The 14207-nt window shown below is 46.0% G+C and overlaps 1 protein-coding gene across 1 annotated transcript; it reads right to left on the reverse strand.

Annotated features, from left to right (window-relative positions):
* Positions 1-131: 131 nt before the first annotated feature.
* On the reverse strand, positions 132-13253 carry pfas (phosphoribosylformylglycinamidine synthase). Its single transcript, XM_084011412.1, has 28 exons — positions 13076-13253; positions 10737-10865; positions 10486-10621; positions 9982-10087; positions 9695-9893; positions 7968-8073; positions 7725-7865; positions 7339-7463; positions 6811-6939; positions 6598-6735; positions 6063-6191; positions 5887-5960; positions 5651-5807; positions 5499-5560; positions 5250-5411; positions 4921-5157; positions 4582-4812; positions 3732-3912; positions 3396-3479; positions 2949-3104; positions 2317-2436; positions 2089-2234; positions 1789-1996; positions 1584-1675; positions 1335-1449; positions 1122-1265; positions 849-989; positions 132-684 (listed from the first exon to the last, which is right to left on the reverse strand). Exons 2-28 carry the CDS (start codon positions 10861-10863, stop codon positions 374-376), a joined length of 3957 nt encoding a protein of 1318 aa, XP_083867538.1. The 5' UTR covers positions 10864-10865; positions 13076-13253; the 3' UTR covers positions 132-373.
* Positions 13254-14207: the final 954 nt, after the last annotated feature.

The following is a 14207-nucleotide window of genomic DNA, read 5'->3' on the forward strand; positions in this document are numbered from 1 at the left end:
TCAGTACGGTAATATTGACATTATGTAAATACTTTGTGTAAAATAAAGAATATTTATTGTCTTATGTGGCATTTTTGAAAAACATACCACACTATACGTATTTCAGCTGTTTTATAATGCATTTATTTGCAAATTGGCATTTGTAAAGTTTCAGCAGAGCAACACGGATCGATACCAAACAGTAAAACAGACAGTGATTGCCATAGAGACGTATAATATGTATTCAAAGAGAATAGTCTCATAAAGTACAATGCAAACAGACAAAGTACCAAAGTATGTAACCCGGCCTGAGTCGTGTCAAAGGGGGGTCTTCAGACCCGCAACATTACAGTAACACTACTTTAACAGCAGCAGAGACGGAAACGTGGCATCGTCACTCCGTGTTGCTGCACCAGGCAGCGGCGTTCTTGAACATACGTAGCCATGGCGACGGTGTGAGGGATGGCCTGAAGTCCCTCGGGGCCCAGGGCCACTGCCAGCTCAGGGTGCAGCGCTCCGGGTGGGGCATCATGGCCAGGTGTCTGCCGTCCGTCGAGCAGAGCCCCGCAACGCCCCGCGGGGAGCCATTGGGGTTCAGAGGGTACACTTCAGTTGGATGACCCTGGTCGTCAAGGTAACGGACGGGGGCGAGCCCACCAGAAATGATCCGGTCCTGGGCCCCTGAGCTACGGAATTGCATCAAACCTGTGAAGGTAAAAGATTGGGGGCGCGGATCAATAACAAACTCAGCTGTTGATTACACAACAGCTGAGTCAGCAGAATGAGTCGATACCCAGACGACCACAGGTCATGAGCTCATCTTTTCAACGACCAAATCAAAGTTTCGGCTCGACCTCACGGTGCCTTACCTTCCCCGTGTGCAACCCAGACCCCCAGAGCCGAGCCCTCCATGCCTCGGAGCCAGACGGACGGGGACTCCTGGATCCCGACGCTGACGAACCGAGACTCAAACCTGCCAGACTTATTATGGGTCAGCACCACTTCGGTTTCTGGGGAGGAATCGGAGTGAATCAGGAGGCATTCATTTCTTCACCTATTGCTGTTCTCAGTTCACTATTACAGGATAGTTTCCCCCCAGCTTCACTATCTCAGACATGGCTTTCTATGCCTTTTCCTCTTACCCTCCACGTCCTCGCCCACCCAGCCCAGCAGGGCGAGCAGCTGGCAGCCGTTACACACTCCCAGACTCAGAGTGTCCTCCCGCCGCCGGAAGCCATCAAACGCCGCCTTGGCCTTGGGGTTGTATGCGACGGTAGCGGCCCAACCTATTAGTGAAAGCAAGAGTAAGAAAGCAGTTTGTATATCGGCCTACGAGTGTGTGTGTGTTTACTTGCCTTTAGCTGATCCCAGGACATCTGCGTAGCTGAATCCACCAACAAACACGACGGCTTTGAACGAGTCCAGAGTCAAGGAGCCGGTGCACAAGTCCTGCATGTTGACATCCCACACCTGCAGAAACCATTCACACAAGATAATTTTCCTCCACAGATGAATCGGTAGGAAGTGAATGCTTGCGGCAGCTCGACGCACACGCGGCGGGTTAGCTGGATGTGCATCTGGTTAATGAAGCTCTGCATCGTTACCTCGAAGCCCGCCATGTACAGAGACACAGCCATCTCACGGTCTCCGTTGCTGCCCTCTTCCCGGAGCACCGCTACGCGAGGCGGCCCTCCGCCTGAAACAAACACACACATCAGAGATTCACACAAAAACGTCACACAGCCGACGGATTACTCGCAAATTTGCTGCAGATGGAGACGCTGCATCATTGTGGATGGGCAGACTTACTGAGCTGGCTGATGCTGGGCATTTCAGAGGGGTCAAAGGTCAGTTTGAAGTAGGGCTGGGTCCTCTTGTTTAGCCCTTCCTCTTCCTGTTTAACACAGATCTCATTGGACTGGAGGCGCTCCAGCTGGAAGCTGGTGTCCTCCCATAATGCTCGGAGGTTAGGCAGCGTGTCTGTCAGCACTTCCTGTCCGTCCACACGAACCCTGACCTGAAAGACGAGCGGAGGGGAAAGAGAAAACCACGGTCATCACAGATGAGGTGAAAACCTCGGGGAGGCACGCTGAAGTCGACGTCTCTCACCGTAGCTTCCGGTCCAAAGCCGCAGGTTCTGCCGACCCGATGACACTGCACGCCGGCGGCGTTGTATCTCTGACGCACCGCTTCTACGTTGAGCTGGGAAACCTCCAGAACCAAACCCAGCTCCTCGCTGAACAGCAGCTCCGTGACTACAGCAAGAGCACCGCACCAGTCAGTTCACCATCGCGGCCACACACAGCCTGAATCCTGCACACGAACCGGCTCACTGACCTCCAGCTCCTTGCGATGACAACTCCACATCGATCCCGCGGTTCCCTGCAAACGCCATCTCCAGCAAGCAGGAAATGAGGCCTCCGTCGCTGATGTCGTGCCCTGCAGTCAGCAGACGATCTGGAAGAACAAATCCTTCATCTTCAATGTGTTGCTGACTAGAAATGTCATTTTAAAAGGGTTCCTCTGCTTTTGAAATGAGTTCAATCATCACTTCATTTGTCATTAATTGTGACCACCAGGCTGCTTATTTAACTGACATGTTAAACAAGATCATTTTAAAAACATGCAAGATTTTAAACCTGTACTTGCCCTGACACTGATTGACAATTATTTGATGGATGCATATTTGCCTGTTTGTTCTCTTATTCCATGTATTTTTTTAGTTTTTACATTTTTTGCTGTTTTTTTGTAAAAGTCTGTTATATGTGTTTGTATGTGGTTCTTGTGTGAAACTGCGTCTGAATAACTCAATCAATAACACTAAAACATACACAGTAAAACCACTAGGTGGCGGTGTATCACAGTACAAAGCTGTCGGAGGGAAGCTAAAGCTAAAGTTTGCTGAATCACAGTTAACGATGCTAAATGCTCCTCTGTGGTTGCAGGTTGGCCTGCGAGTGCAAACGGACCTCGCACCAGTTCCTGCGTGGCGTTGAAGCAGGAGGTCAACAGTCCTGGCTGCTCCAGGTCAGGAGAGCAGTCCCCCAGCTGGCTGTAGCACTGAGCCAGGGCAGAGCCCCCCAGACGATGCCGGCCCGGACTGAGAGGAACCCACAACAACACGCCTGCAGACAAGAGGACAAAAGGTCAGAGTCGGTCACTGAGGAGCGCATGTATTTTTATTTATTCTGCAGAGAGAGAACGATGTGTGCCGTCGGGGTGAGATGAGGAAGTCATGTGACCTGAATATATCACAACCCTCATCGCAATACTGAACAATGTTATAATCGACAAAAATTAAAAATTAAAAACATTTTGTTGACCAAATGCCTCGGTATTGATCATGTGACGATGCTGACTACTGGTGCATGATTAGATTATAATCATCAGCAATGTTGATGTAATAATGAACACACCTTTGCCATCTGGATCCTCGAGGTCGGGGGTCACGGTGGCCGTGATGTCGGGACAAACGGCGTACGCCGAAATAACCAGAGCACCTGAAACAGAAGCCACAGGAAAAGCTTTGTCTTCTTTTCTGTCCTTATTCTGAAAGAGACAACATTCCTGTAGACATTTACACGACTGATGAAAATTAATATTCCTGTTCACATGCAGCCGTATAAACCAGGCGACGTACGTCCTACTGCTACGTCCTGCTAGGTTGCAAACTGTGGTAAAAATGTCTGAGTCATGAAATGCTACATTCAGAATAAGGCCTAAACGTGTTGGATGTAAACGCGGTCGAGTACCTGGAGCTTTGACCGTGTCTTTCCCCACCCTGGCGGCCATACTCAGGGAGTCCTTGCCCCCGTCGACGGCCACGCCCAGCTGACCCATGACCTCACACATGGCTTTGCAGGCCTCCCACAGACAGGCTCCCTCACCGGGCAGCTTGGCAGCCCACATCCAGTTACCGCTACACTTCACATCCTGAAACACACACCTCGGAGATCTACCAGCATCCTGGATGTTTTTTATTTGCCCAACAAGGCAAAACATCGTTTTTCATGCAGGGATCAATTTTCAGATTTCTGACTATTTAAAAAAAAAAAAAAAAAAAGATTAAACAGAAAATGAAAAATAACTGGAAGTAAGTAATCAACTGTGGAAATTTAACAGTGATATCCATTTGTTACTTTCTTTACCCTTTTGACCTGTAGTGTCTTGCAAACGTTATGGAATTTAACAATACCCATCTTCTAACGTACAAACAGAGGGGTTTGTGAATTTCTTCCTAAAAACCAAACATAATTGTTTTTAAGGCTGTTGACATTATTTTATAATTTACAGACATACAAAGAAACATCCAAACCTCCCCTCTGTCAAAACCTTTGACTCTAATATGTCAACAAAATGAAACAACCTGGATGAACCCGTCTCATTAAATGTATGTTCTGGGAGTGTCTGCAGATTAGCAAATATTTAAGTCTTGACTTAAGGAAGTAACTGATTGTAAGTAATAAACTTAGTTTCACGTTGACACCTATTAATTACATTTACTCAAACCTGTGGTGTGTCCTCTTAAAAAGGGGAAATCATCTGTAATCTGTTTCGATGTCAGAGTTTTTTCATTTGCTCCATCTGTGATCGTCGGCTCACCTTCAGATCTGTGACTCTTGCAAACACCAGGTTGGTCAGAGCCTCTCCGACCGCCATGCGAGCGCCGGCTGCAGGACTGACCAAGCCTTTGATTGGCTGCTCTCCGATGGCGGTGGCCGCTCCCTCCCGGCTGAACGGCGACAGAGCGACGACGGCCACGTCGGCCAACGGGGTGTGGAGAGGGCCGACGCATTGTTGCTGGGCAACCAACCCGGTGACGGAACGGTCCACCTGGGAGAGAGAGAGAGGGGGAGAGAGAGCGAGGGAGCGAAGAGAGTCACACAGTGTCTGCATAAAACATCACCCCGAATAAACAGAAGGGATGAAAAAAAAAGGCACCTTGTTGGTCAGGTAGCGTTTGGACGCCACGGCGGGCAAACGCAGAACCCTGTCCAGAGCGTCTTTGACTGTCAGCCCGGCGGGAAGAGCCAGAGGATGATGGGTCGGGGCCAGGCGCTCCATCTTGAACTCCTTCTGCGGCATCTTCCCCAGCACCCACTCTAGCTGCAGGTCGACGGGACGGCGCCCCCCGTCTGCTCGATCGCCGCTGCCTCCCTGGTCGTCCACCAGCACGATCTAAAAATAAACAAATCAACTCATCCAGTAGCACTAAAGAGGACCGACTCCAACAATCGATGTGCATTTATGGACTCCAGGCTGAACCGTGCCTTGCCGTCTCCTGTGACGTTTCCCACAAAGTCGACAGGACACTTCTCCCTGCGGCACACCGTTTCCACGAAGGCCCGGTCCGACGGGCGGAGCAGCAGGGCGTTGCTCTCCTGGTACTCGGCCCCCCACAGCTCCAGCACGCTCAGTGTGGGGTCAGCTTTCTAGAAAACGAGGGTGAAGAGGAGAGGAAACCATGAGGAACATTTCTGTACCGATCCAAAAACATGACATATGTATGGATGCGTTACCTTGAACCGACTGCAGTAGATCACGGCTCCCGCTGGCTCGCTGAGCTCCTTCAGCACATTACCTGCAGACGATAATGTGATTCAGCGTGTGGCCTCATCGTCTGAGCTTCACATAAATCCCCAAACACATATCGCAGAGCGATGCGTCATACCGTTGCCTCCCGCGCCCTGGTCGTGGATACTGCAGATCGGATTGCCGCCGCCTCTTTCCAGACACGCCCTGAGAGCGCGATTCATCTTCTGCTCCATCTCGGCGTCTCCCCTCTGCACGGCGCCCAGATCCCTGTCGCTGGAGTTGTCCCCCTGGACCTGCAGGCCGAAACAGAAAGAATCCATTGGAGACTCCTGCAGCAGGTCGCGGCTGTGCGAGTCACCATGGCGATCGTACTTGCACAGAGGAGGCCGCTCCTCCGCCCACGCCGATTCGATACACGGGCCCTCCGATCTTCACCACTTCCATTCCTGACCGACGAACACAGCAGAGTGGACATTAGTGAGTCATTCATCCATGTGTGCAAATATAGCGTCTGCATTGATTAAACACACGCTGGGCTAACACTTTACCAGTCTCCGGCTTCTCTTTCTCCACATGTGTGTCTTCAAGAGAACCCAGACCACCGCTGAACATGATTGGCTTAATCCATTCTCGCCGCTCTCCGTCCGCCAGCCGCATGCCGAAGGAACGCGCAAAACCTGGGAGGAGAGCAATCAGGACGATCCTGTAACAATCAATACATCACAGAAAAATGGATCCTCACAAACGATGACATCATTTATCACACTACCACACAGCAGCTGATTTCAAATGCAACATTTCTGTTCTTTTTCCTAGAAAATAATTTGTTTTTCGGCAAAGAAATCAGACTTAAGAAGACATTTTAACCCGATGCACAGCTTATATCCAAGAAAATATGGCGCCATTCCTTAAGTTTTGTTCATGCATGATTGATCTATAATTAAAAAAAAATTAGATTACTTTTTTGTTGTTGTTTTTAACGGTTTATAGACTAAATAATGAATTGCTAAGAAAATTTCAACTGATAAATAAACAAATAGAGAATGAAGGAAATCCGGGCCTGCTTCAGTGGGGGTTCCCTACCTGACAGGACCGGTTCTCCAAATTTGTTGCCGTAGTCCGAGGCTCCGTCGCTGGCCTCAACAGCCACCTGCAGCGGACGGGCGAAGCTGGACGGATACTCCCAGCCGTCTCCTGCAGACTCCCAGGGGAGACTGTAACCTGGAGCGAGGGGGGGGGGGTCGTTAACCACCTCACATATTCAGAAGAACGTGACGCATGGCGGATTTTGCAGACCTGGTATGTGCAGGTTGCCGAAGCAGTATCCCGCAGTGCCGGCGATGACGTGGCCTCCCCGTCCGGCGCTCTGGACATCTCTGATACGACCTCCGGTGCCCGTGGTGGCGCCGCTGAACGGAGCTACACCTGCAGGGCAGACGGCCGTGATTAGGATTATTTAAACACAACATGAGGGGGGGAAAGGACAGTTAGTAGGAATATTTCACTCACAAAATTACCCTGTGTGTGTAAACTTGGTTCGTCTCCACATTGATGGAGAATCAAAAAACGTATAAATATATGAAAACACACACTAAAGTGTTTTACAGGTAAAAAGTAAAATCTGACTTGTGCAATTTACCAATTTACTGATGAATGAGACTTGGATTCACGACACAAGTGGTGTGAGGGTTTGTAAACGGGAGTTTCCCAGCGTTCTTCCATGCACACCTTCTCTCGTTTTTTTTTAATTTCCGTAAAAACTAAAAAAGTATTCTTCAAGAAGGTTGAATCTAAAACCGGCGTGTTTTTTTGCCGTGTTCTGACCTGTCGGGAAGTTGTGCGTTTCTGCGGTGAAGATGACGTGTCTCCGTGAGGGACGCGTCTCATACATGCTGGCTTGGGACGGGTCTTTTGGGAAAACGCACTCCAGCTCCATCCCTTTGATACCGCTGGACACAGACACACAGGTTACATCTAAGTCAGTGTGAAAGACACAACACACACACAACACACACACAACACACACACAACACACACAACACACACAACACACACAACACACACAACACACACACACACACACACACACACACACACACACACACACACACACACACACACACACACACACACACACACACACACACACACACACACACACACACACACACACACACACACACACACACACACACACACACACCTCCTACCTGCTGTTGTCACAGAACTTGATGACGTTGTTCTGGTTGCTATGCCGCTGAGTGTCCATTATAAGACTGAAAAGAGTCTCCTTCTGCTGCTGCCCGTCGATCTCCATCCGGCCCCGGAAGAACCAGTGCCGGCTGTGCTCGCTGGGAGACAAAAATACACATTAGGAGGATCGAAAGAATAAAACCACAGGAACAAAACGCTGCAGAGCCGAGCAACACAAAGCAGAGACCCCCCCCCCCCACCTGTTGGACTGGGCCAGGTCGAAGCACTCCACGCTGGTGGGGTTCCTCTTAATCCTCTGGAACATGGATGTGTAGTAGTCCAGATCCCAGGAGTCAAAGGCCAGACCTGAATTAACAACAACACGCCATCAAGAACAAAAATGTGCCTATTTTGGTTCCTCTCATTATTTAACACGAACCACAATGCAACACACGAAACAGGCACACGCAGTAAGATCTCTGCACTGATGCTTTGAATCATCAGTCCACCGGCTGAGCCTGGGAGAGCCTACAAAGCAATGCACTGAAACTGTTCTCATCTATCTGAGCAGCAGGTGAATATTAATGAAGCTGGGCAGAAGTGATTCAGCAGAGCGTGAGTGTGAGCACCACACCACGTCCTGCTGTGGTGTTAGAAACCTGTTCACATGGAGAGAAAAGCAACAGTTCATGGACGTCCGTAAAAAGGGTTGGTTTTGTCTCTTAAAACAGAGAAATAAAAGGTTTATTTCTGGTCTGTGCTGTGTCATGCGATGGTGAAAACAATACCGGACCAGTTTCAAAACATGCCGTCTCCATTAGTCACAAAAACATGAGAAAGTAGGGTTGCAGGTTGAAAACTCCAATGTTAGCCGACCTTTTCACATCCGTGTCACCATTTAAAAAGACATAACTGTAATAGGCACGTTTCATCATTTTCTACGATTAATAGACAAAACATTCACAATCACAATAATCATTAGCTGCAGCCTTTTTTTGAGGTAGTATAAAGTAAAATGTTATATTCAGAGTTACACCCAAAAACTATATAATTCTAAAGAAAAGCTTCTTTTTAACCATTGTCTGTTGTGAGAAAGGAGTCGGCTGGAGACTTAAAATCTGGACTGAACCAGTCGGACGTAATTAGATCAACGACTCCGTTAAATAGAGGAAGCCCCGCTTTTCTTTTTTCGGGTTTAATATGCTTTCACATCACATTGGACACACTAAACGCTCGCATGCATGTGAGGGATAATCAGCGGCATCGCTGCCGTCTTGTGACTCCAACTAGCTAAGTGACACTGTCATGCATGGTGTGACATCATTACCTCCACCGGCCCACACAGTGGACTCACAGAAAGCTGCTCGACTGAAGCAGAAGGAAAGAGGAAAGAGAGGAAGGTTACAGTGCAGAAATCACTCAGTCCTCGCCATGAAAAGTAGTGTGCAATGGTCACTAACGTTATATACCATCATGCATTGCGCTGAAGGCGAGTAGAGAGAGCAGCACGATTGAAACTAATATATAATATATATATATATATATATATATATATATATATATACATTTTAATATGAGCGGAGCATCTCAACACAAACGGCCATCAAGTACTTTGTATTTATTTATTACTTGGAGAAAATACGCTCACTCTTCAAATAACAATCATCTTAATTAAGATGATTAATCATAAGATCATATTTAAATCAGGCCTCTTTTGTTCCACTTCTCCTCCATGATAGTGAGATACAGCTTTTTCAAGCCATTCGTGACGATATTTACGATTATCACTATAAAGAAACACGATGTGTGCGTTTTTATTCCGTTTTAATTGTACAACAGCAGTGGCGAGAACGAGACATTTGACGAGCTCGCTATATAGCGAGTAGGAAGCGGTGAATGAGCGAGTGAGTTTGGATACAACCTCAGTCTGAATCACAGAAGGATAGCAGCTGAAGATCTCATAAACAGAAGTGACCGAGAGTCTCACCCAGCTCGTCGTTTGCCCTCTCCAAAGCGGCGCGCCCCTCCCCCAGGACGTCCACCTCGAACACCGGCTGCGGTTTGGTCTCCACGGCGAAGGAGGTGATGGGATGTTGGTAGATGCATTCTGTCATGCTGTCGTACAGACACTCAATCAGCCTCTCGACGTCGCCGGTGAGCTCACTCACGCTTTCACCGTTCTTTGGCTGGGAGGGAAGGGGGGCAGATATCATTAGAAGCAGGAACATGAGGTGAAAACAACATCCCCAATCAGAGGAAATGACTTGTTCAGACCTTGATGAGAAACCTGCGGGACAGCTCGACCCGTGTGACGCTGGCGAGGCCGGCGCTCTGGCAGATGGACACGGTGTTGGTGGACCAGGCGGTGGAGAAGTTCAACCTGAGGAGCAAAAAGCACCAATAAAAAGACATTAATAACTGAAGATTGCCATATGATTACATGTTTACCTCATGGAATTGATAAGAAAAAAAGAAATCATGTTTGACAGATTAATATGAGCATATTTCCACATTATCAGTGGGCACAAGGGGTGCAAAGGTACACCTATTAGTACCGAAAAACTGAATATATTGGGATTTTGTGTATTTCACAGGGGGGATAAAAGGATTAATATATTTGCTTGACAATTGTACGGAAATAAGAGTGAATAATCTCGATTCACAATCTCGATAATGACCAAAATAAAACATGATTTGTGTCCGGATGGAGCGGCCCCAACGGCAGAGCCGCAGCATGTAATGGAGGTGGTTGGTCAGAATGCGTGAGTGCGGCGGTACCTGGGTCCGATCTCCACCAGCTTCTCCCCGCTGCCCTCCGTGAGGTTGGGTTTCTCCGAGAGCGGCTCCGCCTGCAGGGGAGGCCGAAACAACCAGAGGAGAACCTCCTTCTGCTCGGCGCCGAGACTCTCGCAGCCTGCAGCAGGAGGAGGAAACAATCAGGACACGGCGGCGTGGACAAACGGGAGGCGACCGAGGGGAATCTACGGTGCATCCTCATCCTCATCATCATCATCAGGTAGCAAGCTCACCTGTCAGCTCCACATTGTAGCAGAGCTCGGAGGCCACGGACAGCTGGGGGAAGAGCTTGGCCGCCCTCTGCACGGCTCGGCCATTCACAACCTCGCTGCTGTAGAGCCTCACTACGACCGCCGCCATGACTGATGGAGAGACGGAGACACGGATCCAGCTTAAAGGCCGGGAGGCCAAAATCAATCACAGGACATCAAACGTGATGAATCGCAGGCAGCGATATTGATTCACGCCGTCATACTATTCTCAAGTCAAAAGGATCACCAAATGACTGGTCAATATTGGTGATTATTGAAACGTTCTCACTGAGGCTGACCTTTATCTCCAGATCAGTTCAGGGTCAAGGAGTAATAATCAGATAGCGGGTTCATTCACGACGCTTTTCCAGACATGCAGGAATCTCAGACGACGACGCCGATCACGACCTTGTTTAGTTTGACATGTTTTTATATTATTTATTTTAATATTTAATAATAGATGTTTAATACAATTTTTTATTTTTCAGTTGTATTATATTTAAATTTAAAGGGCATCCACTCTTTAAAAAAAAAAAAAAGTTCAATAAATAAATGTAAATCAAGAGTTATTGTGTTTAATAATCGGGATCTCAATATTGACCAAAATAATCGTGATTATGATTTTTGCTATAATGAGCAGCCCTACCTTTAAGGGTCGGCATGACAAGGATACAGGTTCAATTGGAGACCTTTTAAAGACCTAGATGTTTCCTTTCCTACATTTTTCAGTCTTATCTAGAAACTTATGTTTATTGAAAAAAACTATATCCTCATTTTATCCGAGTTGACTGTTTTTATTTATTTTAGTATTTTTCATATTTTTCTCTACAACAACTAAAAAAAACTCAAAACACAATAATGGATCGTGGTGAATTTCTATTATAATGCAACTAACAAAATTGATTTTTGATGATATTTATTGTTTATTGATGCATGGAGACCTTATGATTCGTGATCATTTTATTTAAGAGGATTTTAATGTTTTTCACTAAAAAGCATGTTCACTTGAATAAAAATATTTGTTTCTTAACAAAAAAGTAAAGTGATTCCAGGATGTTAATCACTATGTTTTCATTTTTTTATGTTGTTTTTAAATGTATGTTATAGTTGTAGCGTGTTTTTTGTTGACCCACTGCTGCTGCGTAAAAATAATTTCCCAGTCTGGGATTAATAAAGTAATTCTATTTAGCGTTTCCACAGAGCCGGCAGAGAAAAGAACATATGCAATGGAACGTCCTTTAAACAGCCGTTGTGCCTCATTCATTACCGAGATCTGAGATAAACTCATCCAGACTCTAAACAATTAGCTTATTGATTGTGTGCATGTTGCAGGTCACACGCTGCCCAATCAGGAGCTTCCTGTTAGTCCTCATAGAGAAGACCCCCTTCAGTAAACACACAAATACCACATCATAGATCTACATGTGTTCAATCTGGACTTTCAACTCTGGAACACATTAGCAAATCGATCTAAATTAATTTAACAGTAAAGGTTAAGTGCTGGCTGAAAGCTTAGCCGATTGTACTGTAAGACCAAGATGTATCAGCTCAGGTGTGCTGGCAGTGGTGGGAGAAGTACTCAGATATACTGGTAAAAAAATAATACTCTATTTAAAATATCACTTGAGTACAAGTACAAAGGAATCAGCATCAGAATATTCTTAAAAAGTAAAAGTACACATTGTTCAGAATGGTTCATTTCGGAATAATGTGTATTATCATATAAAGGTTGGTTTTATTCGGCTATGCATATTTTTCCGATATAACCAAGACGTTTTGTTGCATAAACCCTAATGGAACTGGGACTTTAAACCGAATAACATAATAATGAAAAATTGAAAATAATAAGTCAACTTGAAGGATGCAGTTATTTTTGTCACCAGGAGTCGCCCCCTGATGGCCAGTAGAGAGAATACAGGTTTAATTTACTTTAGACTTAAACGTTCAGGGAAGTAAAAAAGCACAATATTTGTCTCTGAAATGCAGTGAAGTATAAAGTAGCAGGAAATGATAATACACAAGCAAAGTACAAGTACTTCATAATAGCACTTCAGAGCCGCAGAGAAATATACTGTTACATTCCAGCACTGATGGAGTATTGTATGATGTGTATTATTTATTTGCTCTGCATTTTGTTACATTGCATCGTCCTAATTAAATAACATACATTTCAAATGCAGGACACAGCGACGTAAAGCGTCTTGTGACACGTGATACAAAGTTTGGGGCTGTTTGCTTCCCGTGTTTTTGTCTCTTCCATCTACTTGCGTGGAAGCTAAGCGGCTAACGGGGTTAGCATGAAGCCAGTTAGCGTAACTTACGTGTAAACAGCTTCTGCGGGTTTTCAGCGTCTTGCTTCGGGTTGAAAGAGTTGAGACGCCGCGGAGGAGTCGCGGAGGAACTTCTGCAGCCGCTTTGAATGGACTCACCGTAGGCGGTTTGGCTGGCGAGGTCTGCAGACTGACAGCAGCGCGCAGGACGGACCTCTGCACGCAGCAACCCACGTGGGAACCGCAAAGAGCTGTGTGCGCATGCGCAGCTGCAGGACCCACTCCCGTGAGTCTGTTTGGTTTAGAAATGTTTCTCGTCTTACTCCACTACATTTAGATGCTTTACAGATTCATATGGCATACATAAATATCAATTATGAATATAGATTCATCTACAGATCAGTATATAAAGTAATGTTCATGGACCTAATAATAATTATAATCCAATAATATGATAAACATTATTCTAAAATGCTAAAATTGTGTATTTATTTGCTGTGGTATTACTTCTAATATATATGTATATACACACATAATAATAATAATTATATATATATAAACATTTAATTTGCAGGCTCAAAGTAATATTTATGAAGTCCAGGTTATAGCCCTGATATAATACTGATAGTAAAATCTTAATTACTAAACCAGGACCAACAAACTCTCTCGGTCTAAAAGAAGAAAAGCTGATCAAACACGTTTCCAGTTGTTGTGATGATAGTTTCAGAGATGTTGTCAAAACGTGCCTTTTGATTGATTGAATGAAGCTACTCCCACACACAAACACCGAAGAGTCAAGAGCTGCAGTCTTAGATATATTTAATAAATTAAAGCCAAGGTACAAAAAAAACAATGTACATTTCTTACCCCCCCTCCACCCACAACTCTTTCTTTTAACTGTGACAAACTCTCTCCAGAGCTGATTCTTGAGTCTAAAGTCAGGTCTTCCTATTCCACACTGAACACGTTTGTCCCCTGACCCCCCCCCCCCCCCCCCCCTCCCCAACACATACATGCTACATGTCTGCAGGCACCTCGGATAAGACAGAAGGATTAGACTGAGATAAAGTGTTATCAGAGACCACAAAGTACATTTCAACGCCGAGTGCTATTAGATGTCGACTGGTGCTGCTGATTTCACGAAGCAGCGTTTTTTGTTGTTGTTGTTTTTTCTACAGCCTTC

Source organism: Eutrigla gurnardus (genome assembly GCF_963514095.1).
Source record: "Eutrigla gurnardus genome assembly, chromosome: 6".
NCBI lineage: Eukaryota > Metazoa > Chordata > Actinopteri > Perciformes > Triglidae > Eutrigla > Eutrigla gurnardus.